This window comes from Apis laboriosa, unplaced genomic scaffold (genome assembly GCF_014066325.1).
Source record: "Apis laboriosa isolate Shangri-la unplaced genomic scaffold, ASM1406632v1 scaffold4_cov146, whole genome shotgun sequence".
Taxonomy (NCBI): Eukaryota; Metazoa; Arthropoda; class Insecta; order Hymenoptera; family Apidae; genus Apis; species Apis laboriosa.
In genome coordinates, this window is record NW_025223501.1 from 6,135,043 (window position 1) to 6,152,969 (window position 17,927).

The 17,927-nt window shown below is 42.6% G+C and overlaps 1 protein-coding gene across 3 annotated transcripts in view; it reads left to right on the forward strand.

The window, feature by feature from the left end:
• The window catches only part of LOC122717026 (cell wall protein IFF6), a 45,658-nt gene that overhangs the window by 9,934 nt on the left and 17,797 nt on the right, over positions 1-17,927 (forward strand). For 2 of the 3 annotated variants that reach the window (XM_043940679.1, XM_043940678.1), the window contains 3 exons: positions 6,900-7,059; positions 14,507-14,685; positions 17,416-17,481. In XM_043940679.1, coding sequence (XP_043796614.1) covers positions 6,900-7,059; positions 14,507-14,685; positions 17,416-17,481 — 405 coding nt within the window. Of the gene's footprint in view, positions 1-4,287; positions 4,684-6,899; positions 7,060-14,506; positions 14,686-17,415; positions 17,482-17,927 lie in introns of those variants that run through there. The other variant, XM_043940680.1, reaches the window with a different exon arrangement.

The following is a 17,927-nucleotide window of genomic DNA, read 5'->3' on the forward strand; positions in this document are numbered from 1 at the left end:
TTTTCACATCAGCTGACTGTGGAGCAACAGCTGCACGCTTTGTATATACCATCGCAGACTGAAAGGGGACCCTCGAAAGCAATTATTTTTCAAAGAGGAGAGCTGTCGAGAAGCTGCCTTTTGTGCAACTTTTCCATTTCTCACGGTAGTTGCTTTAAATTTTGGATCTCCATTCTTTTAGTCAGTGATCGTCATTTTTCAAATTTTAGATTTATTTTACTTTAAAAGTATTAAAATAACTGTCTTACCTAGTAGTCTGTAATACGACACGTCATTTTTTTTCTTCTTTATTTTTTTAATCTTCGCAATCCTGTCCTGCCTAAAATAATATAAAGATTCGTTATTTTTTCAAAATTTATATTTATCGATTCCTCCCGAATTCCAACGTAATTTCGTTAATTATTAAAAGACGGGAATGTATTTAAAAATACATACAAGCTTTTTTTTTCTTTTTTTTTTTAATATTATATACTGATTGATATAAAACGTGAAATTCGCAAGTGACTCAAGAGTTTGTTCATCGATCGAAATACTTGCGCAATAACGTTCTTACTCACTACTGTTTATTATTGCCTTTGAAAGTTAATACCTTGTTAAGTTTATTCACTCGTAAGTTTCACTAGTTTCAACATCGCGCAGTCGATCATCGGTTTCTTACCAATTGTACGTAGCAATGCGGTGTTGCTTGGAGACGGAGAGCACAACACCGAGCTTTGCAGTCGATTAGATAACCCTCCTTCGATTTCCTTCCATTCCTCCATTTTTTTTTTTTTTTTTAAACGCGTTCGAAATATTTCTCGGCGCCCTCGTACTCGATCGTTCTCTCTCGTAGATACTTTCTGAATATAACGAAAAGGTTCGTATATCGGATTAAAATATATCGTAAATTATATCCGTCTAAGATATCAAGGCGATATCGAACGTTTTACAAGTGGATTAGAGATGACAATCTTTAAATCTTTTGCAACGATAATTCAACGATAGTTTTCTTTCTTTCTGAAAATCACCGATCATTTTTATGGAATGGGACACTAATGATAAATAATCATCTCTTCTGCTTTGCACGAATTTACAACAAATTGGTGAAATCGCTTTTCGGATTTAACAATGCACAATGGTTTCAACTGAAAGCAGGAAAATACGTCGCTTTCGTGATTGCACGGCGTATTCGTAAATAGAAAAAAAGAAAAAGCTTAATCAAGAAAAGAAATCGGAATAAAACGGAATAAAGTGAACGTGGATTATAACACGTGGATTGCTTCCTACTTTCGCGCAACTAGACAAGCCGACGCCGTACCGGGATCGATATGTCATCGGGTCGGAATTTATTTCTGAATCTCGTTAATTCGACCAAACGTCGTATCAAATATTTTCACGTTTACCGAGCTGCCCCGTCTCTTGGCCCAACTTTTGCCCCAAACCTCCATCGTCCTTTCGATCGCTATTTCGAATCCTTGAAGGATGCTTCGAAGCAGGTAGGCAGAAGAGAAGCCGGGACATCTGTCGTCCCGTCTTTCGACATAGATCGGTAGAACAGAGGAGGACGTGTATAGGGGGCGAGAAGGAAAGGAACCGGTTCGTTGTTGTCGGGCCGCAATTCTCGAGAAACACGTGTCGTTCTCGCGCTTCGTCTCGAGGGTTAACATCTTTATCCTTCCCCCGAAAACGTACACGCTTTTCCCCATTTTTCTTCTTTTTTTTTTTTTTTCTCGTGATGAAAACAAATCGAAATCTTCGAAGGAAGATCCGCTCGGCCAATAATCGGTCGTGGCCGTTTTCCGCTCTGGTTGGCCGTGTTCCAGTCCTTCGCTGGACGCGTACTCTTCGCCCCCCCCCTCCGCCGCGTTTATTTTCTCCGCGTTAAACGCCGCTTTTCCCGTTCATCGTCCGCCCGGCGTCCGTCATTGCGTCACGAGGAATCACCGCTCCTCGGTGAAAGCGATCCTTCGATCGAACCGTACGTACGCCGCGTACGTATCACGGTGCAAAGATGCTTCTTTATTCGATCATCGATCGTATTCCGAACGCGTATTCCGATCGTATTCCATCGCGTGAACACAAAATTTTTCTTTTTCTTTCTTTTTTCTTTTTTTTTTTTTTTTTTCGTCTATACAATTGTGGAAATATTTTTGTTCACGAATCGTACTATTTCCCGGCCGCAGTATTTTTCCCTGGATCCCATCTGGAACTGATTACTTAAATCGACGGAAAGTCGATGGTTTAATTGTTTACCGCGTGCGATTCATCACGGAATTACGTTGCCCGGATTCGTATCTCTCTTAATAATTGCTGTTACTTGTGCAACTTGAAGACGAGACTGGTTTTTAAAATAGTTTTCTGTACTCTTTTCACCGTGACTCGAGGAAACGAAAAAGGAGGGAGGGAGGGAGGCAAGATTAAATAATTCGATCGAATGAATAATGTTAAAGAGACACCGTCGAGGGGAGAAAAAAAATTCGAGGAGCAACATAGTAGAGTAAACTTTGCTTGTTTTCAACTTTTTCAACAAGTTAATAACAAGGTATATTTTGAGCGTGACTGATAATTCGGGATAATCTCTATTTTTATTCTACGGAGACGTCGCGCGATTACCGACCTTGCGTCCAGCCTGTCATTTCCGACCTGCGCGTTCACCGATGTACCGGAAGTTCGCGCGTCGATCACATCCGTGAACGTGGCGCGTTACATGTCGTACATTGATAAACGAAAACGAGGAGGACAGAACGATTTCACCGCTCGCTGCTCTCTCTCTCTCTCTCTCTCTCGCTCGCTCTCGCTCTCTCTCTCGCTCTCTCTCTNCATTCTCATTTATCATATTTAGCTGTCTAGGATATCGCTCTCGCTCTCGCTCTCGCTCTCTCTCTCGCTCTCGCTCTCTCTCTCGCTCTCTTTCGCTCGCTCTCGCTCTCTCTCCCTCTCCCACGAGATAATTTGAACCATTTTTTTCTATCGAAGTAGAAAATCAGTATTCGGAATTATTTTCGAAATTATAACAACGTCACGCTTTAAGACAATTCAAAACAGTTAACGCCGTGTAATGAACGTTTATTTTATTTTTATCGACGTTTTTCGACATTCCTTTATATTTCACGAATAATAGAATAGGATGGAAAGAAGGGAAAAGAAGGAAGTCTCGCCTTTCTTGTGTATACTCGCTTATCGATAGTTCATTCGTGTCCAATTAGGAATTAATTAATCTTACTTATTACGTTTGACAAATTTTCTATTATCGATTCACACTATCGAGGGAAAAGGAAATATATATATATATATATATATGTATATATTAAAATCGCGTATAATATTTATTTAATTCGCAATTATGGTGGTAGGTCGGTTCATCGATGGCCGTATCCGATCCTCGGAATTGATATCGATAAGTTGGCCGATAACCGTGAAATAAAGCGAGGGGACTCGCGTGGCGGTAATCACGAGGCGTGAAATCAGGCTGGCCAACGCGTCGGAGCGGCGTGTACCGGTAGACGACACACTTTAACGGGGTTATGCGGATTGCATTCCGCTCGAAAGGTCTCGGCAACGCGACAATCGCGATCTCGCGCGCTCATCGCCGTGCCACCCGCGTCAAATCGCATCATCGCTCCTCAGCGTCCGTTCGTATCTCGTCGCCTCCTTCCAAGCACCGCGACATTTCGCGGAAACTTTCCATTTCTCCGCCTCGATGTAATATCGAGTTCCTATTATTTTGCAACTATTATTTAATTTTCTGTCGACCTTTTATCGAGACGAATTTATTAATACATATACTTCTAATTTATTAATACATATAAAGCGAAACGAGATATTTCATTTTATATTATAGTATATTCTTTTTTTATATTTTATATTTTTATAATTATTTATATTTTAATTATATTTTATGTTTTATAATTTTTATATTTTAATTTTATTTTATATTTAATCTTGTTTTTTAATTTTATATTTAATTTTTTTATTCGTTTTATTTCGTTGAAGGAGGAAGGAGAAAAAATGGATAATTAATTCGTTGGATTCGTTTCGAGAAATTCGTATAGAAGGAAAATCGAAAAGGGGAAGGGGAAGGAAGATTCGAGTTTTCGGAAGATGGATGGCTCTTTTCCACGAATTCCTTAGGTTTGGAACGCGTGAAACGCGCGCGACAAGCGGAGCGCACAATCTCCTCGAAAGCTAATAATACGAGCTGCAAAAGTTCGTTTCTCGAAAGATGCGCCCACGCGACGACGCCGTTTCTACTTGGAGCCTCGAGATCATTTCAGTGTTTCATCGTCTCTCGGCTTAATCGTGCGCGCGTGCGCGCGCGCACACACATACGCACGTACGCCGAGTCCAACGTTTTTTGTCCGCGTTTCCACGCTCGAAAAACGTCTCGTCCGATCCACGCGCTTTTATCGTTGTTATTATTGATTTCTTTTTCTTTTTAATACCTTCGATCGATTACTTTTCTCCTTTCCGATATAATAAAAAAAGAAACCTTTTAATTAATTTGGATAATTTCTAATAGAAACTTGCGAAAAGATCGAGGCTTCCCTTTCCCTAACGATCGCCGATCGTTTAATTCGCGAACGCAAGCGCATTGTCGTTGTTCGTGAAAGTTGTTTCGAGAGAAGTTACTACCATCACGGAGAAGCGCGAAAAAGATATCCCTGCGAGGGAGAAGGCAGGGATACCAACTATCCGCGTTAACGGGTAGGTAGGAATTTTTCTTTTGGCAAAATTTGCCTCCATCCATTTTTCTACGTTTCTTGTTTTTTTTTTTTTATTTTCGTTTTCTTATCGAGACGAGGTTAGATTAGGTTAGGTTAGGTTAGGAGAAAAAAAAATCTTTTCTTCTGTGATAAAATTTTTACAATTTTTAAAAGTTTATTTTTTAACTTTTATTACTATTATCATCAATATTTATAGTTTTGGTAGAGAGAGAGAGAGAGAGAGAGAGAGAGAGAGAGAGAGAGAGAGAGAGAGAGAGAGAGATTTTCGGTCAAGGATTCTGGTTTATTTCTGACAAGAACGAACGAATTTTTTTGTATCGCATCCGTTTTCAAGAAATGTAAATTCTATTCTTATTTCTTTGGAGCAAAAATTACGCAAATTTTTATTTCCGTTATAGTATTCTCGATGTTTACTCGCATATATTAGCCAGTTCATTTGAATACACTTTCGATTTCACGAATTAGCATTAGCCAAGGAAACGTATCCAAAGCGAGTAATTTTAACGGAGTCGTTGATGATAGTCGTATCGTAGACGCCATTCTTATTTATCAACGCGTTAAAAAGAATATCTATTTCGTGATCTCAATTTGAGAAAACGAGATTGACCTTCGTTTCATATCACATCTTCTATATATATGTATATATATTTACATCGTAAATAAAAAAAATCGAATCGTATCTATCGTGATAAAACCTTGATGCGAACGATCGAAACCGTTATTTATTATTACGAATAGTACGAAAGATAATTACGTCCAATGGGAGGCTGTATAAAAACTGACTTATCAGCATACGATACGGTAGAGTACTTCTCGGTAAACGAACCGCAAACTTATTACGTTATTTCCAAATAGGAAACTTAGGCCGCGCGTATAACGCGCATATAACGCGGCAAATTAATAAATCAATTAGAACCAGTAGTTTCGAAGTGGTTGCAATAATGGCCTTATTTGCACGTACGTGTATATACATATTTACTTGTAAAAAAAAAAAAAAAAAGAAATAGATAAACTCGAAAACTGCGTATAACGAGAATCGTAATTTTTTTTTGTTTTATTTACTTATTTATTTATTTTTTCTTTTTCTTAGACATTAACGATTAACTCGATTCGAAAGGTCGGACGATACGTAACGTAAAAATAATCGATTTTAAAATTAGCTACGCGTTTCCGGACGATAAATCTTGCTCGCTTTCGAAAGAATCGACCCTCGTACTTGAACCAAAAAAATAAAAAAAGAAAAGAGAAAGAAAAAGAAGCTCGTTTATTCGACGATCGTTGAAAAATCTTATATATATATATATATATATATATAATGAGTTTCGAGGAACTCAGTTCGATTTAGTTTCAGTCTCGGCCGAATCTCGCGTAGGTTAATAATCCGCGGTGCATGGAGAAGTGGTGGTGGGGGGGATGAGAGGCGCGAAAATGACCACAGAGAAATCAAGTCGTTCCAGTTTTGCTAATAAGGCCGGTTCGCCGTCGTTAATTGCCCTCCGTCACGCCGGTTGCTCCCTTATCGTGTGAAAGTAATCGTCACAGCTCTCGATAACGAAGGATTGTGAAAGAGCGCCGCGGCGTCGAAGATAGATTTTCAGGTTTCTCTTTTCTCCGGTTACACGCGTGTAATCGTTACTACCCTCGTGAAAGAGAAACTTGCCATTGTCCGTCGCGAGCACGGAAGTTTACGCGATCCGATGAGAATCCACTTTTTCCACTCGTTCTTTCCCCCAATCTTTCCTCCTCTTTGTTTATTTAACCTTGATTCTCCTCCAATTGCCAGTACGTGTCGCGCATCGATCGCCTTTTTACGTCGCTTACTTATCTTAATTCGATCCCTTCAAATTTTTTGCCTTCAAATTTTTCTCCCGTTTTTCTTCGATCTTTTGCTTAAGTAAAACCACGAGGTTAAGTTCTTATATATAAAGAACTTATATATATATATATATATATAAAATATAGGATATATATAATATAGAATATATATAATATAGAATATATATATATATATAAAATATAGAAAATTTGTATATACGTTTGAGAAGAATGAGAATTCGAAGAAAATGATAAATCGTCGGACAGAAATTGAGATGCATATCCGGCATCGAATATATACAATCGACGTTGGAGAAGGTTGAAGATAGGCGAGTCGTCCTTGAAACGTGCTAATAGACTTACTCCTTCTTTCTGTTGCAGCCTCAGCGAATGTTACTTTGCAGGCAAGGGGGCGGCCTTGGTTTTACCTCCGAACGAAAGGGCCAGACCCTCGAGAAGGGTATCCGCGGCAGGATGCGATATTCAACAACACTTGCAATCCATGTTTTATCTCCTCAGACCGGAGGAAACCCTCAAAATGGTGAGTTATTCCTCTAACTAAATTTCCTCTTTCCAACTAAATCCTCCCTAAATTTGTTTTTTTTTTTTTCGATAAATCTTTCGTTTCTCTTATACTGGTATAATAAATAAACGATACGTGAAATGAATAATACGAATAAAAATATTCGCTCGCGATCGATCGAACGCAACCGTGACATTTTACGCGTGCAAAAGTTCAAGGAGAGAATCTATTTTATCCGAAAGGTGCGTCGCAATCGATATCTCGAATCCGCGAATCGTTTGCCAATTCTCGGATCATTGGCGTTTCGCCGCTCCTAATTTTTAAATACACCTTCGATATAAATTCGAAATTTCCAATCGAGAGAGAGAGAGAGAGAGAGAGAGAGAGAGAGAGAGAGAGAGAGAGAGAGAGAGCGGAAACGGTGGTTTCCGTTCGGCCGCGACCTCGATGCGTCGCCGATCTTAAGCCCGGTTGGCTACCAGTTGCGTGGATCCCACGTGTCGCGCGTCACGTGGTCGGTCGATCGAGTCGAGAGGGATCGAGTCGAAGCGGCGCATTTCGCGGGTGGGTGGCGGGAGCGAAATACGGTAATCGGGATGGTGGTGGTCGGTGTATAGACGCGACACGCGTTCACGGTTATTAAAGCTGTCGGGATTCCTTGGCGAGCAGCGGCAGCTTCGTCGACTGGGAGAAACTGGTCCCTACAAGGACAACGAGGTAAGGGGGACGTACGATTCGACGCGGCTCGTTTCGTCCGCCGCTTTTCAGCAGGGCCCCGTTACTTTTTACGTACGTACGCGGCGTCCCCCGACTCGCCCCAACGTTTTACGCGGAAACTCGGCGATGTCAGTGACCCGTGGCCATTCCGATCATTCACTCTTCTCGTTCCAGCTTCCCCCCGCCCATCTACTTCACTCGTCCATCTTTACTTCCCTCCGTCCGTATCTATATCCCACGGATTTTCCTCGGATTTTCGCAGTCCGGGGAAGACGAATCGGCAATTTCCAATATTCGAACAATCTCGGGAAAAAAGTGGGCTATCTCGGTGCTCGAGCTCCGCTAAAACGGGTTTTACGACCGGCTTCTGGCCACCACCTACTTTGCTCCCTTTTGCCCTTCTCCTTCGATTCTTCTCTCGCTGCCGCGCCCCCTTCGATTTCGCAATTCCTCGCAAGCGAAAATTTCTCCTTTCTCGCTTCTTTCTTCTTTCTTCATTTCCCCAAAAAACAATCAAAACGCGATCAAAAACGCATTCTGAATTCTATTCTATTTCGAGAAATCGAATTTTTTTTTTCAACTTTTTCTTTCCTTTGTTCGATTTTCCCGTTCCAACGTTCTCGAAAGAAAGGAAGAAAGAAAGAATCAGGACTTGTCTCGGAAAATGACGTAACGCGTCTGCGCGAAAACGATCTCTACTTCCAAGACGAATCCCGCGCACGCGCAAATCCAAGGTTCTTCGAACGTTTTCGGTTGGACAGAGGCCAACAACGGCTCGGTCCACCTATTACGCGATACCGTGAACTTGGAACTGATCTTTATGTACTCAGAGCGGAACGTAAAATAGTATTTTTGCCCTCACCCGTTCACCTTCGCTCGAACGTACCGGATATCGTGAATTTACAAATGCAGGTGTAATCGGTGGCCTTCCTTCCCTACTACGATCGCTCGAATCTCCGCTTTCTCGCGTTTCGCGTCGAAAAAAACGGAAAAACTCGAGATTGGAAGAATGGAATGCGCGTGATCACGATTTTTCACAGTCGAGACCATTGAATGTTAATACGACGGATGTCCGTCGCGCGATCGAACGCATACGAATTTTAAATGATTTCTGCGAGTACGCTCTTTAAATTTAAGAATCGCGCATCCTAATGCAAAGCTGCCGGTATCGAGCGGACGACAATGGCCGATTCACGAATCGGTGCCTCGCATAGTTGCGATGCTGTTCCATTGTGCGATTTAGTCACGACACACTTTCGTCACTTCGAGAGAGTCACGTGACGCGGGTAGGGCGCACGTGAACCAAACTGGACGGTGCGGCGCGGCGGCGCGATAGACCACGAAATCCACACTCGCGCCAATCCATGGCATCTCCGTCCTCGAATATGGAACGTTCGCTTTAGCTCGTCGTTTACGAATCGCTGTGTACAAGGAGTGGGGAGGGAAGGGCGGGGAAAGCGGAGTGATGCGCGATTGCAGAAACGATGGTATCGCGCTGGTCCGTTCGTCACGGTCCGCGACCAAACGACTCGGGATTCGAGCGATTCTCATTCGCCGACAAAAGCCATGCGATTTTGCAACCGAGCCGTGTCAAAATGTGCACGCGTTCTGTCTTTTTTTTTTTTTTTTTTTTTTTTACGTAATTTCGATTATCTATCTGTATATATGTACGTATAGTAGTGATACGTGAGAAAATGAAAATATCCTCGCGCAATCCTCGTTTGTGCAACCTGATTTCGATCGTCGTTGGCAAAGAGTGGACAAGTTTCCGGATTTCGATACGAAGGAACAAACGATTCTCTCTCTCTCTCTCTCTCTTTTCTCTCTTTCTCGATTTGTAATTAATCGGGTTTTTACCGCACAAGCGTCGTAGAGGGACACACCTGCGCAACTAGAACGAACAGTTCTCGGACAGTGCGTGGACCGCACCTCGCAGAACTGGCGTTCGTTTCACCGATCCGTTTATTAGCTCGATAAAAACTCGTTGGTCAAGTCGGCTTGGCCTGCTCGGCTCCTCTCTGTATATACGTAAACCACGAGTTGGAAGAGTCCTACTGTTTTACAACGAATTCTACGTTTAATCGAATAATAAGAATACAAAATCGATCGTTCAATTTTTCAACGTTTCAGAGGATCGGAGATCTTCGATCGAGAAGAAAATTAATTTGTTTTTCGTCCGTTCACGAGATAGGGAACGACGACAGGAAGAAGAAGAAGAGTGCAAAATTTTTATCGGCATTCGAACAATTTCGAATAATTAATCTGTGTTTAATCGAGTCGCGGTTCGCGTTACACGTAAGTCGTTACACGGTACCGTTACTTACGTACCAACCTGCCTTGGGAATTTTATTTATCGTCAAATGCTTGTTCACTCGGGGATACGATGAACCCGATATTTCTCATAATCAAGAAAATTCACGCAATTTCGATTATAAAACGGATAACGCGTTTCGAGAGAAGTGTTAATTTTAGAGTGATATTTTAAAAAAAGAAAAAAAAATACGAAATTATTATATCCACGATAGATCGTAAATCACACGGCGAAGAATGATGTTGGCAAACAGAGATGGAAAAGTGGAACGAGCTCGTAAATAATAGCAGAAAACGTGTAATCGAATAAACGGAATGATTTTTCCACAAACTTTGTCCTTTTTTACGTATGATTCTCTCTTTCTTTCTCTCTATCTTTAACTCTATCTCTCTCTCTTTCTCTGTGCCTATGTCCGCCGACTTTCTCGACTATAACGGCGAGTAAAGAGATATCGTCGCGACAAAGCGAACGTTACGGCCGAGAAATACGCGTCCGATCCGCGTTGACCCCGATGTCTGTTTAACGATGTCCTACGAGAAGGGGACAAAGCTGGTGGAATAACAATGATCGGTTGGTTTAAAAGGCGACACGAAACACACGAATATCCGAAAATTAAACTCGCTCCACTTTTGAAAAAGCTGACACCGCGTTTTACGAACGCGAGCACTTTAACGTTTCTTCTTCCATTTCTTCTTCTTCTTCTTACGTTGTTCACGGTTTCGCTTTATCGAGCAACGGAACAGGCATCGCTGAGCCGAGTTGAGCTCGATACGCGTAATTATAATTGGTGCGCGGTGAAAGTAGCGAGAGCTTTTTCTTCTTTTTCGGGATATTTTTATTTTTTTTTCTTTTTTTACGATAGACAAAACGGAATAAGATTCGCGAGATAAATTCGTTCTCGAAGAGCGCGCATCGGTTATTATTCTCGTTTTTTCGATCGAAAACCGACGGATGTCTGCGGTAAGCCCCGATACTCGCGTCACGCGTAATTGGATCGTTCTGAGAAAGTTCACCGACTTTCGGGCCTCGCATTTAGATCGGCCAACGTAGTTTCTCGACGAGAAGGAGGTGGAGGAGGAGAAGGGGGTATCTTTCCAAAAACCGTCCAAGTTTATTCCTCATTTTCGATATATATTCGTCCCCTTTTTCCCGTCTCGCTGATAAAATCGGACGGTACTTCGTGCTCTCGTAACTCTCACCGAGACCTTTAACCCTTTCACCGCTAAGGAAAAAAGCCTAGGAAACGGAGATTTCCCGAACCGCGCCTACACTGTCTAAAAACTACACTGTGTTTCTCTTTAAAATTATACATGAAATTTTTATCCCAAAGGAAAAATTATTTTAAATTAATTTTAAATTATTTAAAATTAAATTAATTTTATCCCAAATTTCTATCCCAAGGATGAATCTGGAATACACGTTATTCGGATTGGAAAAATGAGGAGATTCGTTGGCTGCGATCGCGGCAACGTGGGAACGTATCATCGATCGCGGATAGAAAGGGAAAAAGGAGCGATCGGGGACCTTTTAGCCGCCGCGACTCGCTTTCGTTTCGCGCGCAGCCATATCCTATAATACTTTCACGGTGGCCTTTCGCGATTCCTCCTCCTCCTCCTCCTCCTCCTCCCTTTCCTCTACGAACCATCTATTTGATCCAACAACCATCTCGAAAGGGATCTGCACACGCCTACATTGGCGATCGCCACGAACGTGGAATCGAGCGACTGACGAACACGCGACCTTGGATAACCCGTCCCGCGTTAATCTCCGCTTCAAGGACGTGTACCACGTATGACGAACGATCCGAACGTGTTGTACGTGCAGGTACTTACTTAGAGAGAGAGAGAGATTGCGTGCTTTCGAGTGTCGTCTGAGAGCACGGCGGAAACGTCTCGAGATGTTATCAAACTCTCCCTCTCGATGTCCCATCAAGCGTCGCTTAGCTATCGAGAAGAATATGAAGTTTGACGCTAAAGTTTCGATTTTTTTTTTTTTCATCCGAAACGCTCGAATCTCGCGTATTTTGGATGAAAAAAATTGGATTAAATGGAAGCTCTGGTGGACAGATAGTTATCGATGGTAGATTTAGCGGATTCGATCGTTTTGTCGGGACATTGGCTGGCCGATGAACCGTAACGTATTCGTGCGATCGAATCTCTCTCTCTTTCTCTCTCTCTCTCTTTCTCTCGCTCGCTCGCTCGCTCGCTCCAGTCTCGAGAACCGTTCGCGTCTGTATTGGGACAGCAATCTGGGTCGTTGTATGTCATACGCGATTATGCGCGTAACGCGGCTGGATAAAACACGAGGAGAAACGCAATCGTGACGAGATATCGATCGCGAAGCAACCGAGTTTTAAAACTTCTTTTCGTCGTTCCACGATATTCCACGATTTTCCTTTCCTGTGTTATCTGTCGTTTTCGCGATAATTATTCGCTATAAACGAACACGACGATTAATAACGATTGTTATTATCGTGTTAGGGTCGTGTTACGAGATCGCACGGATACGAAATGCGAGAGAAAAATTTTGAAAAATTACGCGATTTTATCGAATTCGAGTGAAAAAAAAAGAAAGAAAAAATATAACGAGGTGAACGACACGTAAAGTCGTATACACGTATACATTTTGTAATCTGCAAAGATTTTGACGATCGTCGCCAATGCGTTAATTTTAATCGTAAAAACGTGGACGGTTTATTCTTATCGCGGAAGGAAACGTGCGCAAACGGTTCGCAAGGAGACGTAGGTTGTTTAATTAACCGTTTAATGGAGTCAAGTGTGGATAATTATCGGGCCCGGAAGTGCAATGTCCCACCGGTTGAACGCGCCGTCGGACCGAACGTTTCAATTCTCCGTTTAAACTCTCTTCCACCGTTTAAGCCGTCACCTTTTTTCTCTCCTTTTCTATCTTTATCCATTTCCAACGTTTATTCTTGTCCATTCCAAGTTTTATCGCGATGTCGTTAAAACGCCCGTTGTGGATGAGAAGCGATCGCTTTTAAAGTTGGTAAAAAAAACTATTCGTGCGCGCGCACGTATATGTGTGCGCACGCGTAAGAAACGAAGGTGGATAAGAAATGGAAAAGGAAAAATAAAACGCAGGATGTTCTTACTATAATTTCTCGACGCTGCTTTCTTGCAAACCTCGCTGCAAACCGTTGAAAGTGATTTTGCTTCTTACGCGTATAAACACGTATAACCGCGGAACTTGAGTTTTTTTTTTTTTTAACCAAACTAGTCAGTCCGTTGTTGTTACACACGGGATCTCGACTCGCAAGTTGCAAGTTTTTTCTTTTCTCTTCGAATAGGAAACGGGAAGTAGATCGAATGTTTTTTAAAATCTTAAAATTCCTGCTTACCTTAACTATCAACAAAAACTTCAACAACATACTACGTGATTTCTTTTTTTTCTTTTTGCAAATTCAAACTTGTCGAATCAAAAATCGATAAAAAAGAAACGCTCGAGAAAAGTATATATTCAAAAAGAGTATTTACCGTACTCGGAGATTCTCTTCGCATTTCTTCGCTTCGTTTCGTTTTAATTGGAACGAATTGGTGAAGCGACCCGAGGGTGCCTTAAGCGCGTTATATAATCCAGCCTGCGCGTTTGTTTTATTGCGCGAAAAAAAAGAAAAGAAAGGAAAAGATGTCAATGTTATCGTTCGTTCGATCTTTTAAAAAAAAAAAATCATAATATCCATCATAACCAATGATGCACGAATCAATATTACGTTCACGACGCGCGCGTTTCATGAATAGTCAGTGATGCATTTTATTAGGCGAAAAACATTCCAACACCTTCTTCGCGTTCGCCTCTGCAATTTGCATTCGAACGATAAGTGTCGAGTAAATATTCATTAACTCCAACGCTTGTTTTTTTTTTTTTTAAACAGATCCCCAATATTTTCGATGCATGTTTAGGTTGAGTAAACAGTCCTTATTATACCATGATATTGAAATAAACGTTATTAAATGGAAAACACGAATCGAATATCACGGAAGAAACACGAACGAATCGATAACTCGTTTTTCAATCTTCGTTTCAATTTTTCATCGTGTAATTTTATCTCCTACCCTCTTTTTCTCGAGAATCGATTCGAAATCAGAGTAATCGTGATATTTCGAAGACATTTCTTAGAAATCTTTTCTCCGGATATCGTTATCGGTGTTAGAGAAAAATTCCTCTGGTGTGTGTGTGTGTGTGTGTGTGTGTGAGGGGGGGTAATGGAACATTGGGTTTTAATATCGATAGAAAGCAACTATACTTCTCCGCGATTCCTCCCTGTTTCGGTGTACGAGTTGTCCGAAATCTCCTCCCTCTCTCATTTCTTACCACTCTCGATCGAAGTGAAACGTTGTTGGAAAATGTGGAAAAGTAAACATTTGTTATCGAATCGGGTGTCAGTAACACACGAAACACGGTCCGTTCTGATTTCAGGCGGTGAAACTGGAGTCGGTGCATCCAGGAAGGACGAGATACCTGGTGGTAGTATCCTGTACTGGAAGGCAGGATGCGGAGGAAAGCTGCCTTCTCGGTATCGATTGTCACACTAGGGCGACCGTTGGTCTTGTACTTCGGGTTCTGGCCGACACTGCCATTACTCTCGACGGCGACGGGTATGTTGCCCATTTTTACTTCTTTCTCTCTCTACCCTCTCCCCGTTTATCGCCATCTTACATCTTTCTTTCTGTCTCTTACTCTCGTTTTCGCGAATTGAAAAAAAAGATATACGCACAATCGCTATTATAACGAACCGTTCTTTCCATCAAGCTACCGCGATCTGAAACGCGATAAGAAGGGTTTATTTATTTTTGTTTTTTTCAATTGGAAGTGGAACGGCAGCTTGGGAAAGCTTGCCGGATTTTACGAGTTATCGGATTTTTGCACCACTCGGTCAGATATTTCCGCACTTTCTCCTCTTTATTCCGCGGTGGAATAAAAACGACGACGAATCGGTGGACCAACCCGCGATCGAGCCTGCCTTCCCATGCGTAACGCGGATTATTTTCAATCTCGCTAAAATCTTTGGGTATCCACTTTCTAACCGGTCAAAGTCCCCTTAGTCTCTCGCGTGTCACGCACGCGTTCACGCGCCACCGTACTAACGTCGTGGGTCCACGCTCCGTGAAACGACGAAACGACGAAATTCCATTCCTTTGTTCCTTGTTCGGATAATCGACCAAGTTTTAACGAACTTTTTGCAACGGTCTGAAACGTGGTGCGCGCACGCACAGCGCATGCGCACGAGTCTGTCCGGTTCCTTTCGACTCGTGCATGCGCAGTGAGTCATTAGCGTGGCACGCGGCGGTACGCGCGGACTCTCGCCAATTAGGCGAATAAACCGCGGTTCCAAACGGTACAGGCCGGAGCGCGTTGATCGCGGAGAGGTGAACGCGAAGGTCACCACCGCTCTCTTTTCCACCAGACCCCTACACTCCTCGCACCTTCTCTTCCCTTCTAGAGAGAAATGGAGCGCGTTACCGTAAGCGGCGTTAGAGTAGCAAGGTGGTTGACAGGTGAGCACCAAGGTCATCAAGGAAGGTCGCTCTCCACCGTTCGCCGATCGATCCGTCCAAAGGACTCGCGCCTTTTCCACGCGTCATCGCGCGGTTGAAATTTTCCATCGACCGAACTTTTTCCGTTCCATTGTTGGAGGAGAAAGATGCAAAGTTGCAAAGCAAATTTCGCGAGTCGAGTATAATATAATTATGAAAGTTTGGAATTCGTTCTCGTTAAAAGTCACTGGCCGATGAAATAAAAGCCACCGCTTAACGATGACAAATTTCTTCTTCTCTCGTTTTCTCTTCCCTCGTTTCGCTCGAGCGTGCCACCTACCACGGGAACGTATTTAAACGCGGTTGGTTCGAGACGGTGAATCACGCGGCCAATTCGCGGCAAATTAGCGATAAAGAGGCGGTTGTTAGCCGAAGAAGGAAACTTGAGAAGGAAAAGAAAACTCGTGCGTCGCGGATGATTTCTTTTTTTTTTTTCCACCAATATCTTTCTTTTCCTTCTCTCGCATTATTCGATGTCGGCTAATTTTTAGTTACGAAGAAACGTTAACAAGCGATATCTATTATAGCGGTTCGGATTCGAAAATTCACGATTTCGATCGATCTATCTCACGCGCAAATTCGTAGCTACGGAAGTTTCCCATGAAGAATTTAACCATACGTTCGCATCACGATCGATCAATTTGTTAAACCGTCGATCTCGTTCGAAGCGAATCGAGGAAAATTTCGTTAGGCAAGGACGGCGAGTACCGTTCGATCGCGGAATCGGAATGATTTTCCCGGAAACGATGCGGTTAGAATAAAGCGACGCGGCGTGACGTTGGCGTGGCCGGTGATTTTGCACTTCCCTCTCCCTCTCTCTCTCTCTCTCTCTCTCTCTCGATCTTTTACATAATGCGTAATTAACGGTTATACTAGATGTGCACTGCGTGTTGTAACGCGACGCAACAAGGGAATTACGTTACCGTTGTAATTTCATGGCAGCCGCGTCACGTCGATTACACGCCTTCGAACGATTTTAATTCTCGGTTGATCGTATATATCGAAAATTTGGTCGAGTAACGAGGCTATAAATGTCTGAAAAAGTCTCGATAAGAGACTTCGATCCGACAATTTTTTTTTTTCTTCAATTTTTCGCAATTTTTCGATACTCGAGAATTATCGTATATAACTCAACGTGGAGCGTTCCCGTTCCCTCGTTGCGCGCTAGATCGACAGATAACGCTGTACACGGTCTACGATACGCGACCTCGGGATTATATTTGACTCTTTGTTAATCCCTCGTAAGCATTCCTCCTACGTTACCGGCAAATTGTACGCCGGATTAGGATACTTAGCATGGGAGCACGCGGCTAACTTTAGAAACCCTTTCACTCTAAAAACGATACGCTCTCTTTGTTTGCGTTACCACACCTTGTACACCGCGCGTTATACTCGAACGCGTGCTCGTACTCGTCCCTCCCGTGCATTTCACCTAAATTTTCGAGGGATCTCGTTATTAATAATCGTATCGCGGCATTTTAACGAACGAAACTCCAGATTCGACGGATGAAAAACTGTCGATGGATATATCGTATTTACAGAGGGTTAAGAGAACGCGTTGAGTAGGATGTAAGAACGAAGAAGAGAGAGATAGAGAGAGAGGTCGAGCACGCTCGAAAATAGCCATCGAGCTGCGTAGAACGAGGAAGTCGATCCGTTTTGGCCCACGATAAAATAGCTGGTCGATCGACGATCGACCGAGCCATGACCACCGTGTATAAGGTGAACCTCCTAACTTCGACCCTCGACACTTCCCCATTCTCATTCTTTTTCTCTTTTCCGTTGTTCCAGAGGCTTCAGCGTCAGCGTTTGCGGTTCCCAGCACATCTTCAAGCCGGTATCGGTTCAGGCGATGTGGTGAGTTTCATCTCTTTTTTTCTTCCACTTATTTTCCCCTCCTCCCTTCAATCATCCCTTCCCCGTTTATCATTATTATTATTTACTCCCGATAATCTCCCCCGACGATCCTTCGATTCGATCCAATTCAAAAATTAATAATCCTTAATAATCCCAAATTTATCATTCTATCGTTATACGTAAGCTCGAAAAAATTTTCCAAAAAACGTCGAATCACGTAAATCGGAATAATTAAAAAATCGAATCGTAAATTTCCATATACAATCCCTGAGACAAACGAATCGGATGGTGTGGAGGAACGATGATATAACTAATAAATAATAATAATTACAACGGATGGCCCGAGACGACACCCACAGGATACAGGATCGGTCCACGGAAAGGGTTCCACCCACGCAGACGCCTCTCTCTCTCTCTCTCTCTCTCTCTCTCTCTCTCTCTCTCTC